This window comes from Centroberyx gerrardi, chromosome 4, assembly GCF_048128805.1.
Source record: "Centroberyx gerrardi isolate f3 chromosome 4, fCenGer3.hap1.cur.20231027, whole genome shotgun sequence".
In the NCBI taxonomy this organism is placed as follows: Eukaryota; Metazoa; Chordata; class Actinopteri; order Beryciformes; family Berycidae; genus Centroberyx; species Centroberyx gerrardi.
Window position 1 is genome coordinate 4,316,173 of NC_136000.1, and position 15,523 is coordinate 4,331,695.

The 15,523-nt window shown below is 40.4% G+C and overlaps 1 protein-coding gene and 1 non-coding gene across 2 annotated transcripts in view; one reads left to right on the forward strand and one right to left on the reverse strand.

The window, feature by feature from the left end:
* Nucleotides 1-2,895, reverse strand: part of LOC139915910 (leucine-rich repeat-containing G-protein coupled receptor 5-like) — a 29,044-nt gene extending 26,149 nt beyond the window's left edge. The window contains exon 1 of the mRNA XM_078283030.1: nt 2,717-2,895. Coding sequence (XP_078139156.1) covers nt 2,717-2,895 — 179 coding nt within the window. The remainder of the gene's footprint in view (nt 1-2,716) is intronic.
* Nucleotides 2,896-11,608: 8,713 nt separating this feature from the next.
* Nucleotides 11,609-11,681, forward strand: trnak-uuu (transfer RNA lysine (anticodon UUU)). The gene has a single exon. It is a non-coding gene; the product is annotated as a tRNA-Lys (tRNA).
* Nucleotides 11,682-15,523: the final 3,842 nt, after the last annotated feature.

A 15,523-nucleotide genomic window follows, 5' to 3' on the forward strand; every position in this document is an offset into this window, starting at 1 on the left:
GTGAACAGATCAGCCTTGGGCTGCATGAGGAGCTCATGTACTGAGGAAGTGATTAGATTTTGGTGATGATCTGGATCTGTGATTTCCACCATTTGAAGATTATTGTTTTTTAGCCATAACTATGAAACTAACAAGACAGAGAATTAATTTCAAATCCTTATGGTATGTTTGCAGGGTCAAAAAATCAATTAAACTTTAAATATTTCATTGATAGGAATGATGTGTTGAATTGTTCAGCGTTGGCGGATGTCTCTCACAATGTAAAATTGATGTTTTGTAGTGAAAATCAATGTTATTCCTATAATCTCAGGCAGTTATTAATACTTGTGAACAATCAAACACAAAATTAACAAGATTTAAATCTGTGATTTCTGTAACAGACAAAACCAAGAGCTGCTCCACTGACAAATGAAGTAGAGACTGGATTCATAAAAAGTTATTTTGTTGTTTTTTTCCTCCTTTTGCAGTTTCTAGTAGTTCTAACAGTTGTGAAGCAGAATGTGCTCGATGTGTTGAGAAACACAAAAAGCAGGAAAACACTGCAGGAAAACAGTGAGCTCCCATTAGAAATGAATGGGACCCTAAAGAATCAGCAGAACTGTGACTGTCCGTCCCTCTGCGGATCAAACAGAGGCATAGGAAGAACTTCAGAAATAAATAAGAGCCAGTGGGTGGAAAAGGCAGAATTTGTTTTTTTTTCTTAAACATATACCATCAAAGAAAATCAGTGTACCATTCATTACCAATGGTCACAAGCCACTCCAGGCTTTGTGTCCTGCTGAAGTCCCAGGTTAGAGTCTCAGCTGTCTTTTACTGTCCCAGATCACAGGACGACATATGTGAGTTCTGGTTGGATGAACACATACATTACAGTGGGAGTCACAAACCTCAAGTACTTTTAAAGTATGAAAATATATGATTGTCTGCAGACGCTATGGAATCAAAGAGGCATCTGGGACATTTTACTGGAAAAGGCTGCGCCAACTCTTCATCCTCCATCAAAGTCTCTGTTTTCATTTCTGTCTGTGTGTCTGTCAGTCTGTCTGTCTGTCTGTTTATCTGTCTGTCTGTGTGTCTGTCTGTCTGTCTGTGTGTCTGTGTGTGTGTCTGTGTGTCTGTCTGTGTGTCTGTCTGTCTGTCTGTGTGTCTGTCTGTCTGTCTCTGTGTGTCTATCAGTTCATTCATTGGTATAGACCATGGAGGATACAGGCTATTGTATTTAAATTATTTTACTCACAAAAATAATTAAAATTTCAATTCAATGTAAACGTTTTCTAATTACAAAGACCAATACGATTTTACTGTAATGAAACAGTCAGTAGAATACATTGTAATGCTTTGTTATTTAATTTATTTGTTATTTATGTCTGTGCCTCCTCCAGTTCCCCATCAAGAGGCCTTTTGTCTCTCACCAGGCCGTCACCGTAAATAACAATTTGTTTTCTTAATTGACTGGTTAAATAAAGGTTAAATGAAGACAAAATGTGCATGGTTTTCCTGCACTTTGTCAACAAGAGCTACAGCTGTAGGACACTATATTCTTACTGGATTATTAAGTTTCCCCCCAAAAAATATTGTTTCCCAGCTTGATCTAAATGTTACAGCTCCTGCAGCCACTAGGAAGAAAACATTTGTGCAATAAAAGTCATAGTGCCAAACAATACATTTCACATATACCTCAGATTTAGATATATATTTGTACATGTAGATGACATTCATTCAAAAATATATTTTAGACATTGGAAACACATTTCTCTTCCCATGTGCTGTTGCCACTCAAAATATATTTCAAGTATATTTCATCTACATGTACAAATACACAAGGATGGAAGTAACATTTACTCACATTACTGTAATTGAGTAACTTTTTTGAGTATTTTTTCAAGTCAGTAATTTTACTTTTAGTGCATTTTTGCCCTAGTATTGTACTTGAAATCACATCCATTAAAGAACAAATTCTGTGGCTCTCCATCAGCAGCAGAAACGCGTTGCAGTGAACAGTCAGTCAGCAAAGAAGAGAAGAGGAATCTGACTTTACTTTGTTTCTGCACTTTATTTTGTAATTTCCAAATTTTCCCATTAAAAGAATCTAGTTTGAACTCTGTCCTAACAACGTTCTCTTTTCTAAAGAGGAACTCAGTAACTTTTACTCTGAGGACATTTTAAATTAGACACTTTTTACTTTTACTTCAATAGATTTTTACACCGGTACTTTTACTGCTACTTAAGTAAAATATCAGCAAAGTAACAGTACTTCTACTGGAGTAGGACATTCTAGTACTCCACCACTGCTAATATATTTTTGAAAAAAATATATATTTTAAGTCATATCTCTGCATATATTTTCAATTCAATCAGTTCAAGGGGGGGAAATTCTCCTTGCAGCCAGGTGAATGGGAACAAGCGTAAAACCCAGAATACATGAATACAGAAAACATGAATACAGAAAATAAGTGAAAAAAAAATACAAAATAGCACAAGACACAAGAGTAATGAATTGAAAACATCTTCCTCCATCCATAGAGCAGCATTCAAATAAACAGCACTAACAATGGACTCTCTACTCCCCAATAAAAATACATTTACCACCAGAGTTGTGTTTATAAAGTTGAAATATAGAGTTAATCTGACCTTGTAAGACATTTTAAGGTGTGTAAAGTTACTCCAGACATCACTGCAGACAGCTCAGCAGTTGTGAACAGGCTGTTGTACTCACAGATAGGAGGTGAAGCCGCTCAGGTTGGAGGGAATGACGCCGAGACCGAGATCCACACAGTCGACCCGCCGGAGCCTCCCGTCGCCCTCACACCTGCAGGCGGAGGGACAGCCGCTCCTCGGCCCCCTGCCGTGAATAACTCCCAGTGAGGCGAGAATAAAAACAAGACGGTGCATCATATCTGTAGAGAGAGAGAGAGAGAATTCAGGGTTCCTGTCATCCGGCAGCCAGCTGCAGGCCAGAGGTGATGTGATGTGAGAGACGCAGGCAGCTGCAGCATCTGGTGGAGAGATGAGCACGTTCAGCACTGGACATGCTGATGGAGAGAGAGAGAGAGAGGGAGAGAGAGAGAGAGAGAGAGAGAGAGAGAGAGAGAGAGAGAGAGAGTGTATGTGTGTGTGAGTGTGGCAGGGTGCTCTTCTCTTACAATTTGAGCAGGTCGGTTTGATATTGAGTTCTGTGATTTGCTGCCATCTCCTGGTGTTTGGTAGATATTGTAGGGTGACAGCGGCTGAGAGCAGTGGTTCGCAAAGTAGGGTCCTGGGACCACCAGGAGGCCTTCAGAGGGTTCCAGAGAGGCCACAGCAACATCAGCATCAGCTGAAAGCCACTGTTATTTCATTCACTGGTTTGTTTGGTTCGGTTCGGTTTAGTTTGGTTATGTTATGTTATGTTATGTTATGTTATGTTATGTTATGTTATGTTATATTATGTTAGGTTAGGGATAATACAGCATCAAAACTCTCCTAATCTCTACCTTTGAGTTTTGAAAAACACAGAACATTTAATCTTGATTACTGGTAAAGGTATTATTGATTACCCAACCCAAATCCCAATCTGGATGATCAGATTCTCATTTATCTGTTTTAAAAAACCCAATTTTCATATTTAATCCCATATGATTACTGAAGTCCTATCAGATAAATAAAATAAAAAAACAGATCCAATTCATAATTTAGTATTGGTCAGAGAGGGTGTCTTTCATTTCACAGCTGATTGATGTGTGTACTGCAAGTAGGACACCTAGTGGACACACCTGTCACTGCATTTGTGTCTGCCTGATTTGATGTCATTTACCACCAGGCATTTGCAAACTGCAGCTGGTTTCAATCCAAAAATATCTATGTAAATTAAAAGCGGAGGAACTGAAAGACAGAAAGTTTGAGGAACTAACAAGTGTGTCGACCAAACCTGAGAAGATTGCTGATATTTGAAATCCTTGGTTTCTATAATTGAATGGTTGGTTGACAGAATGGTTACGGTTGTGCACAACACACACAAACTCCTAAACTCAAGTATCATACCTACAAATTATGTTCTATAAATAAAATGTGCCACATAGAATCTTTTCTTAAGGAATAGTTTATCCGAAAATGAAAATTCAGTCATTATCTACTCACCACATGTCAATCAAAACGCAAAACTCAGCCTCTCCCAGACTATTTTACAGCTGCAAAAAAGCATGAAATGTCCATCAAATTTCTCTAAACAGCTTGTGCAGCAAAATCCAAGTGTTTTGTAACCAAACGATTACACTGTGGGCTCAAAAGTCCAATATTTATCTCATTATCTCCTATATTTTTCTCACTGACAATGCTCTGGTGGAAGACTCTGCTTGCTACTGTAGGGCGCGACTGTTGAAAACAAACCAATGTCGCTGAAGATTGGGATTTTAGCAATTAATTAGTGAAGGGAGCCAATCAGGGCCAAGTCCAGTTGTGACACGTTGACTGGAGTTAGTCTGAAACTTCCTCTAAAAAGGGATGGCTTTTTGAAAATGCAACAACCTTAAATTTAACTCAAATTTTAACAATATCTCCATTAAAATCTGTTCATATATATGTAGAGGCAAAGGTGAACTCCTATAACAGGCACCTTTAAATGCCCAGAAGCTGAGTGTGTGTTTGACTACAGAAGACAACAAGTGGAAGCTTCGCACAAACTCTCTTCCTTCATCAACAGAAGGTCAAGGCGAGGAAGCGGCTCTGGGCGAGGGAGCGATGCCCCGTGGGTTTATTAACAGGACCCCGGCCACCGCGCGGGGCAGCCCTGCCTGATCATAAAACCCTGGGCTGGACCACATACCGCTGCGTTTCCTCTCCAGGATGTTAGGTGTTCTCTGTCTCAATCAGCAAGCTGGCAGAGGAAGCCGAACCTCGCCGCCGTACGAATCTTCCTCCCCTCTCTGACCTTTATCTCCTCCTCAAGCTGGACTGATGCATTATTACTCATTACATTTCCCTCTAAAGCTACAGCCATACTGTGTCAGATAAGATGTGACGAACCTTTAATGATCCCTGTGGGGATACTGGGGCATTGCAGCAAAAAAATAGTAAAAGAATACAGCATGAGAAAATAGAATATAAATAAGAATAGAGCAAATGTGCTGTATTTAAACATAACGCAACCATCAGCCTTTTTGATACACAACCATTGTTTTGCTTTGATTTGATTGGCTCAGAGTGTTTAGGGTCACCAGGGACTAATTTTGAGAACAGGCAAAGACCAGTTTTCTCACAGCATTCAAATGTTATCGTCTCGTAAAGTTACCAGCCGGTGTGGCAGGTGAACCCTGTTGGTTTAACTGCCAAAAACAACTTTTACCGGCATTTGGCGCTTGGTAATTGTTCATTTTGGTCCCTGGTTGGCGATCCACATAGAAATTACAGCTTGTTCTACTGTTGTACTCATTGACTTTGTATGAATGCCAAATGCCTAAAATGTAAAAAAAAACAAAAACCACACACCTGATAAAAATATTGCCTCTGTGCGGACATTTAAAAATCCATGTGGCTAATGTGGAAAACAAAACAGCAGCTATACCCAGAAGGCCTGTTTTCTTCTGGTCCGGCACTGCGCTAGCGTGATAGGTTGGCACTCCACCTCCTCAGACAGACAGTTCAGCCAATCCATCTCTCCCCAAGGGGGTCAAAGGTCAGGGTCTGGGCGTGCGTTCAAGGTCGCCGTTCGCTGATTGGCTGAGGAAGCGTCTAATTGCGAAGGAACAGGAGGTTTCCTGGGCAGAGCGGAGCCAAACCCAACCTGCCTGCATGGAACTGAAAGACAAGGAGGAAGAGCTTTATGACGGCCTGTTACAGCCGCTGTGTGTGTGTGTGTGTGTGTGTAGCTCTAGTGTGTGCCTTTGCTGTATATATGTGTGTCTATGCAGCTCTCGTGCAAGTGTGTGTGTGTGTATGTGTGTGTGTCTGCTTGTACGTAGCTCTAGTGTGTGCTTTTATACAGCTATTGTGGATGTGTGTGTGTACCTTAATATGCAGCTCTTGTGTGTATGTGGTGTGTGTGCATGTAGCTGTAGTGTGTGTCTTTACTGTATACGCCTATGCAGCTCTTGTGCATGTGTAGGTGTGTGTGTGTGTGTGTGTGTGTGTGTGTGTGTGTGTGCCTTCATATTCAGCACTTGTGTATGCATGTGTGTTCCTTTATATGCAGTCCTTGTGTGCATGTGTATGTGTTTGTATGTCTAGTGCAGGTCTTGTGCATGTGTGCTCTAGTGTGTGTGTGTGTGTGTGTGTGTGTATGTGTGCATGTGCGTTATGTAATCACATCACCATTGAACAGTAATGCTAGTTCCTCAGTCTGACCTGGCATAATAACGTAACACACTCCTTAGCTTTTCCTACATTTACATTTCAGGCATTTAGCTAATGCTCTTAAACTTAAAGGTGCTATGTGTATCATTTTAACATCAATCAATCATTACCACATTCATTTTGAGACATCAGTACAATTAAGAAACAAAAAGGGGCCATCACAGAGAAGATTGACAGCCTCTAGCAGAATCTACACTCTATTTTCTATATTTTAAAGCTGCTGGATCGCTTTACGGCACAAAACAGGAAGAGGTTCTGTTCTTCCAGAGCTAACGGAGCTAAAGCTGAAAGAGTTTCTGGCAGCAGATGGTGGAAGGAGTTTAAGGCCGATGGAAAAATCTCTTCCAACATGTTGATCCTCTTCAGTAAAAGACAAAGAGAAAACAAAGACCAGCGGAAGGGGAGGGGGTGACACAACATCCTCTTTGTGACAGGAAACAGTGGGTTTTATGGGAAATGTCGTCTTGATTTTGAAAAACATTGAAACTAACCCTGCATTCAAGTGATGTCGGGTCGTACTTTTCTTCCGATTCGGGAATACGTCACAACTTAGCGTTCATGTGCTTTATGGTCAGAAAGTTGGAGAACGTATCCCCAGCCTTCTAGGCTAATGTTAGCAATCGAGCTAGCGATAGCCTAGCTAGCAAGCATCTTCGGCTATTTCAGGGGATTACGAATGTAAATACCACAGGAAATTGAATGCCGTAGCACTATAGTTATCAAGGAATATCCACGTCTATTAAATTTGTACTTGTGGTTCATTTTCGGCTTTATTGTTTGAAATTTCTTATGTTCACATACGACTCTGTACTCTGTTCAGCCATGTTGGAAAGAGCGATTATTTCACTCTAATTTGTAAATCCGACACCACTTCTATGCAGCACTGGTGTGAGTCGGAAGCTACCAATCATATCGACCATAGCCTAATTTGTTTACGGTAATTATACCAAGGTATTATAGTTTATTTGACAATGATATACTGATGTTTAAAAATGTTATATGTAGAAGTAGTTTGTTCAGGGGTTTAGAGCCTCAGTACCGCTTGTAGTAGAAGCAAAGCTATTGAAGAAGAACACTGATTGCTGGGATTGAACCTGTGACCTTTTGGTTATGTGATGGTCTGTCTACTGTAAGCACTGATTCACCTTGATTCGCCTCATATTTCCTATGTTTAGTTGGACGTAGGATGTCTCGATTAAGTGAGTTAGCTTCAGCATTTTAATTTGAGTGTTCCTGTTTCCCTTCCAAATGGATAAATCATGGCAAAAGCTAAAGTGTTACACAACTATAACACTCTTCACAAGTCTTGGACACGGAGACAAAGCCGAGGTGTAGATCAACAAATATGAAGTCTTTGTTTCCCCTTTAGGGAAGTGCTACCAGCTTCCATGAAACAAGTCAAATAAAATCATACACAGCATTGTTACATGTATGGGTTGGACCAGTATTTTTGGGTTGAAGTTTCTGCTGATATTTTGTGCCAAAATTCAATAAATTTGACCATTTTCATGCCAAAAGATTCAAATAAATGACAAACATTCAGTGTTTCCATCAGAGGTTTATTCTTGTCAGGATGGAAAAGCCTCTGAAACAGCATTTAGACCATCATGGGACACTAAAACTCTCTTGAAATCCATGCTAATAAAATTATTAGAGCAGCATTAGGCAGGTTTGCAGGTTTTACAGACTGACACCCCTGAAGCTGTTGAGTAAAACCATCCTGGAATGATTTCTCTGGTCAAACATCTGAAATAATAACAATACAATAAATGCATATTAGCTAGCTGTGGTCAGGAAGGAACCTTCATCATATCAGAGATGTATGGTATTGATTCGCCAATGACTGATATTCAATGAAAGCCCAATATCGAGAGTTAATATGGTTCAGGTGTTGCTCATGACTGCTTGAATTTAGCAGGGAAGTTAGCTAGTTTACTAGCTAGTTAGCTAATAACTAGCTAAGCTACATTCTCGTAGCTAGCTGTGGGCCAAATATAGGCCTGTTACCTTCAAATATGAACCTGTAACCCTCCAGATTCTTGTGATCCATTCCTTTTAATATGTTTTTCAGTGGGGAGTCTGGGAAATGAGAAATATTTGTCTGATTCCCAACGTTTGTATGATGTGCATCTTAGTACACAACAGTACAGAGAGTACAAAGTTCAAAATGGCATGGGAAGGTCTATGCTCAGGTTAGACAGTGCAGTATAGGTGTGTGTGTCAATGTGTCAGTGTATCTGTGTGTGTGTGTGTGTGTGTGTGTGTGTGTGTGCGTGCGCTGGTCTGGGCTCGTCCTCCAGGACCGATGCAGACAGGGTTACACAGCATGACTTCCTGTAGAGGGTGGAACTTCCTTCTTGCCAATCAGCAACAGGACACTTTTCAAGAGGGGTTAAATATACAAGCGCACGCTCGGCACGACATGGACCGGACCGCTGTGCACTGCTGCTGGCAAATATTAAATATACTGAACCAAATAGTTACATGTTGTCCCTACTCAGTAAGTGTTTGTGCAGTAAATATTGCAGCGTATTGTAAAAACATCAATGTATGCTGTCAGTGTATTATTAGGTTACACTACATAAAGAATACATTTACATCTTACATTTAGCTGACTCTCTTTACCAGAGTGACTTACAATGAGTAAGCAGAATAAGCTTCAGTTTCTACATTAACAACATTACAACCAACCAATAGCTCAGGTGGATTATGTATGATAGACAGAGAGAGAAAGAGGGAGAGAAAAAATAAACAGAGAAGAAACACAATAATATAGCAGAATATCATTATTCCATCTGTTAGTATGATAGTTGCCTGTTCTGGTGTGATGCTAATATTGTAAATATTTTGAAGTTTGAGTCAGATTGAGAGGATGTGACATATACAATTATTTTCTCTGCATTTGTCTTCTATATAAAAACATATATCTGCAAAAAGTGAGTTTTCCAGGAATAAAGAACGCTTGTTTTCTCAGTGATGCCGACATATTTTTTAAATTGAACAAATAAAGCACCATAGAAACTTTTCATTTCAGTAATAAAAAACACAATAAAGTTGAATTACTAAATCTATCTGTGTCATTCAGACAAGGAAACACAGGGAAGTGACAACATGTCATACCAACAGTAATGCCATTACACAGAGGAGGAGGAGCCATGATTTTAAATTTTACCCATTCTGGACTGCTGGCATAGTATGCTTTTTTCCAGAGATGCTGATTTAGACTTTGAAAGTGATGATGACTCATTGTCAAGGCTAAGAAGACAAGATGAAGGTGAATGAGAGAGAGAGAGAGAGAGAGAGAGAGAGAGAGAGAGAGAGGGAGGAACTGAAAAAAGGAGAGAGTGAATGGGGAAAGGGGACGAGGAAAGAGTCAGGAAAAGGAGGCTAGACTAGAGACTAGAGAAGGAAAAATCACTAACACTACCAACACCAGAGGGTTGCTGGCTTGAGTCCTGCCTGGGAACATCTTCTAGGGGCCAGAGAATGAGCACCAGCCTTGAGCCGCCCTTGAGCAAGGCACCTCACCCTGAACAGCTGCAGGGGAATCATCCAGCAGCCAGCAACACAAATCTGTGATTGGACTGTTTGTGATTACACTAAATGTGTCTGTAACCCTTCTCCCCCCTGCAACAACTACATAATTTTTTTTCTTTTATATCTATTTCTATCTATTCTATCTATATCTGTTTTTTATATCTATTTTATATTTTATATCTTTTTTTCTTCTTTTTATGCGTTTGAATGATTGTATATTGTGGCCTCTTGGTGTTTATGAACTCGCTTGAGGGATGAATAAAGTATTTTTGATTTGATTGACTGATTGATTGATTGATTGGTTCTTGGTAACCTTGCCTATTTTTTTTTTCTTTTATATCTATTTCTATCCTATCTATATCTGTTTTTTATATCTATTTTATATTTTACATCTTTTTTTCTTCTTGTTTTTATGTGTTTGAATGATTGTATATTGTGGCCTCTTGTTGTTTATGAACTCGCTTGAGGGATGAATAAAGTATTTTTGATTTGATTGACTGATTGATTGATTGATTGGTTCTTGGTAACCTTGCCTGGTTAAAGCTACAATAGGCAACTTTTCATCTTGAGGCAGGAAGTATATTGTTCATCCCGCCCTCCTCCCCCTCAGTTTGTCAAGCTCCCACCCCAACACTTGTCCCTCATCTTGATAAGCGGTCATCTCTCCTGAGGCTGAGGTAACTGGAAGGGTAAAAGCCTCCACTGGTGTCTGTACAGCCGATCTGCAGTAACAAAATCAACGCTGATGTTCACCATATTTTTTAATGCCTTGCCTGCTGCACGTTTAGCTTCGCTGTTCTTTCTTTTCTTACTGCTTTCCTCCATTATTTTAATTAATGACTTCCTGCTCTGTGGCTGCTAGCCTCACCTTGATAGCCACAAACAGCTCACTGGTGGCCACGCCCACAGCCAATGGTTCACACCCCAAAAAACATCCCGAACATCATTGAAAAGCCAATTTCCGGCACACGGGGGGATATAAGCATGAACACACAGGGTCCCAGACACACACAGACTGATAATGTACAGTATAACCTATGTATTTATTGTTATATTAATGTGAAAGAACTTGCATGTTGCAGCTTTAAGTAAGGCTTTTAAAAGGGAGGAGAAAAAGGAAAGTTACCTAAGAGCGCACTAGAAAATGAGGATGGAGAGGAGGGCTTCTAGAGGAAGGGGCCCTCTTGGTCCACCCCGGCTCGACCCGGACGGTACTGACCCCCCCCTCACCCACCCACCCCCATTACTCCTTGATTTATCTGGCCCCGTGGGACCCGGCCCTCTGCAGTCTCTCCGGCCTCGCCCGTCTCTACGACTGAACACAATGCACCGACAGGGAGGAGACGAGGAGCCTGGGAAACATATGCTCACATATTATACCTCATATTCCAGCTACTGTACGAAGACGTTCCTCATAGAGAAGGCGCCTGCTTTGGTTTTGGACATTTCAGTGTCTTGCAGAAATTTGGTGAGATCTTAGAAGTCATAGAAAAGAGCAAAATCTGTTTGTTTTGTTTGTTTCTTTTTGGTTGTGCTTGTTCTCTCCCTGCATGCTGCTGAAGAGGATCTGACAGGCGCGTTGCCTTGCTCATCCTGAGGTCAGTCACTCACAACATCAGCCATAAGTTATCTTTTAAACTGGAGCTAGAGGAGCTGTTGTGATCTGTGGCTAGTTGGGTCAGTGTGGCTGTCTGAACTGGGCTGAGGGGTCTGAAATGTCTCTAATGGTTTGTTTCTGTGTAGAGCCTGGATAGCTCAGTCGGTAGAGCATCAGACTTTTAATCTGAGGGTCCAGGGTTCAAGTCCCTGTTCAGGCGTTGCTGCTCTGGACAACAGAGTAGCCAGGTCTTTAGAGGAAACTGTCCTTTAACTGAAGGACCTGGTTTCGAGCGTCTGTGTGTCTGCAAACCTCTGGCCTGCTGAAGTGTCTTTGAGCAAAACCCTGAATCCCTACCGGCTTCCTGCGATGCTGTCATGTAGCTCTGACCTCAGTGGAGAGGCGTAAGAAAAAAGCGAAACTCCCTGTGAGATCAATAAAGTACCAGCTTGTTATTATTGTCTTAGCTGGGTTGGCTGGATCAGTGTGTAGCGCTCTGAGCTGCGGTGCAGCGAGGATGCAGATTTGACGAGGATGCTGCAGGAAATCGTAGTGGGACTCTGGGGAGCCGGAGAGGACAGACAGGAAAAGGGAGGAGAGGAGAAGACACACAAATAGCTGACAAAATGATAGACAGCTCAGACAGACGTGGAAAACTGAGCGGCGGTCCAATAAGTTCAGCATGTGGTTCGTTCAGCTGTGTGGGTCGTGGCACAGCAATAATATTGTGATAATGTTAGAATCTATTAGGAGACGTACTTTGTGATTAAAAAGAATTTATGTGCCATGATTTGCTGTAGAAAAATCAACTTGTCTTCTGACTTTTAGTGTTGGCATCCTTTATATAATCATGTGAGGTTTTCCTTCTTGTTTTAACAAGGAAAGAGGCTGCATGGAGAAACCAGGTTGTGTTTTGTTGTGTTTTTATAGTGATTAAAGGAAAAGTAGAAACAATAAACAGAGCTATGCCAAGGATTTCACAATTTACAATTTCCCATTTGGCAGACGCTTTTATCCAAAGCGACGTACATATGAGATTTTAATACAACACAAGCAAGGATCTAGTCAGGAGAGAAAAAGGAGAGTAAGTGCCAATCATTTGCATAATTGTCTGTGCAGAGAATGTGCAGTGGGTTTGTCTTAAAGACTTCTGGCACATTCAATTTGACCTCATATGAGATGAAATCATGTTGTGTGCATTAGTGTTTGATAACAAGACTAAAGAGTAAATTTAAAAAATGTTACCTTTCCATTTTGGAAAAAAAAAAATCCTAACCTCAAGTTCATCATTCAATGTGTAAAAATGTGATTATTTTGTCAACCAAATGTCAACTTAAGTTACCTATTATCCTCTAAAAAGTATTATATTTTTAATTAATTTTGTGCCTTTAATGCTTTTGTAAGATGCATGTCACTTTTTTCAAACGGTGGACTTCAGCTGACTTCATTCTACCACCCGGTCCATCAGAAAACACCCAAAAATCATGTTTTTTCCCCATTTAATTCCACTTTTAATTAATTGTATTATCTGGAAAAAAACAAAAAAGAAACAGACTCCCCAGCAGTGAAGGTCCAGGCTGGCAGGTTAGCGCTCTGAAGGCTGAAGTCAGGATGTGGAAGGGTGGAGGAGATGTCCTGCCTGGTGAGAACGCTCCTTTCTCTGCTCTTCCTCTTCCTCCTCTTCCTCCTCCTCCTTCCCCCAGACTACGACAGGATGTCAGTGGAGGGGAGGGGGCAGAGGGGGGGCAGGAGGGGGCAGGAGGGGGAGGAGGGGGTTATTGGTTGATTTAGCACCCTGTCCCACAAAAGGAGCGGTACGGCTGAAGATAAGAGCAGGAAAAAGGAGAGAGTTTGAATTCAAAGGCCCAGAAACTCTGCTGACCCAAGTGATTCTGTGGGGAAAAGACACAGAGGGGTGTGTGTGTGTGTGTGTGTGTGTGTGTGTGTTGGACTTGTACTACATATTTTCTCAACTACTTTATCATTTACATTTACATTTTAGTCATTAGCTGACATTCTTAAACTTAAAATGAGCGCAACAGCAGGATACATTTCAGTGTCTAGATCGCCTACATGAATCATTTTAACATCAAGAAATCATTACCACATTAATTCTGAGACATCAGTATAATTACTGTAAACAAATGAGACCATCGCTGAGAAGACTGTCAGCCTGTATTTTACATTGTGTGCCACCAGGTCGGATTTGGTGGGAAATCTGCTTTTTGTTTAGCATCATCGTCTTTGTGACAGGAAGGGGGGTTTATGGGTCTTAATTTGGAGAAACACGAGCAGTAACAATTCCACTAGTGTGAGAAAGAAGCTACCAATCATCTCCACCAGGTCTCATTTGTTTACTTTAATTATACCAAGGTATCACGGTTCATTTGACAATGATATATTGATGTTTAGAAATGCTACGCGTACCACCTTTAATTTAACAGGCCGTTTAGCCACTTGTGTCTTCTATGTCGTCTAATCAGAAGCTTTCACCATAACTATGTCATTATGTAATTATGAAACCACACATATCTTGGCACTGCTGTGCAGCTTCAGCTTCTTCAGCACTTATAATTTATTTTATTTATAACATTTTAACCTTCATTTATCCAGGAAGACTGAGCTCCAGGCTCTTTTACAGCAACGCCCTGCTTCACATTCACAGTTACTCACATTCACACCTGGGAGATGTAGTCGTGATTTTGTGGCAGCTGGTGTCACTTCTTTTTTTCAAATGATGGACAGCCCATTTTAGAAAAAAAGTCATTATATGACTAATTGAAAATGAAAATGAAATGAAAACTACAGAAAGGTTCATTCATACAGTCCCAGCAGTAGAAGTTAACATCCAGCACTATCTAGTCTGATTGTGCTCTTCTGCAATATTGTACAGAAGTAAAATTGATATATGATGTTTTATTGTTTTTTATTTAGTTATTTTTTGTTATACATTTGTATAGCTAACTATCATTGTGTGTCATTGCCTCCACAGCAGCACCAGTCTCCTGCACGCTGCCTGTCAGGAGCCATGTTGTTGTCTTTTCTGCACATGAACAGAATCAAACCCGGACGTAACTTTTCAACTTGATTTATAAAGTAAAAAACGACTGTCTATGTGAAAACACTGGGGATTTACAAATGACTGTGATTAATTGTAAAACGAATAGAAACGTTTGATTTCAAAATGTCATATACAGCATTTGAAAAGAACTGACATCTGTTGCAAAATGAGTCAGGAAATGACTCTTGAGAGATTTGCTTACAAAATAGTCCAATAGAATAGTGCTGATAGACTCCTTGACATGTTGCCTGATGAATCACCGGTAGCAATGTTTTTCATAAAGTATATATAGCATTTCAATTATAGATGTTCTTTTTGCAGTATTCTCTGGTCCAAACTCTTTTACCTTCAACCATTCTGTCAGCTGTCTGTCTCAAAGACCGAGTTGTTTGTGAAAATGGATTCTCACTATTCAAATGTGTTTTGGACATAATAACAAAATGCATCATAGTACCGGTGGACATATAAGTGTGATGGAAATGGATCTCTGCATGTAACCGTTAAATTGTTTTGATTGAAACCCATGCTTTCCTGTCAAACCTTACATCAGTTTGTATAGATAAACAAACTTCTTTATAATCTTGAAAACTGAAGGATCAAAAAATGATTTGCCCTTGAAAAGCGACATTTATGTGATGTGAAGTTGTATAAAATGATAATAAAAGAAAACATGGTTTCATTTTCTTCTTGTCAGTGTGTTGTTCTTGTGTAATGTGAAGTGAATGTAATAATTGTCCCCACATTCAGCATCTCTGCTGTTTGTGTGTCCTCTTGTTGAATGTTTTCTCCATCAGGATTATTAGAACAAGTGAACATCTGGGATGTGCTTTGGTATTTCCGAGAGACGAGCATTTCCACGTCGGTGAGCAGCGCCTTTACTATGAAACCTCCAAAACAATTGAATAGAAGGAAGCGCTGCTCGCTGACTTTTTCCTCCCCAGAAAGGCGCACTTCCCTTCAACACTTCTATTCTGCTCATCTGAACCTGGCAGACGCATGAA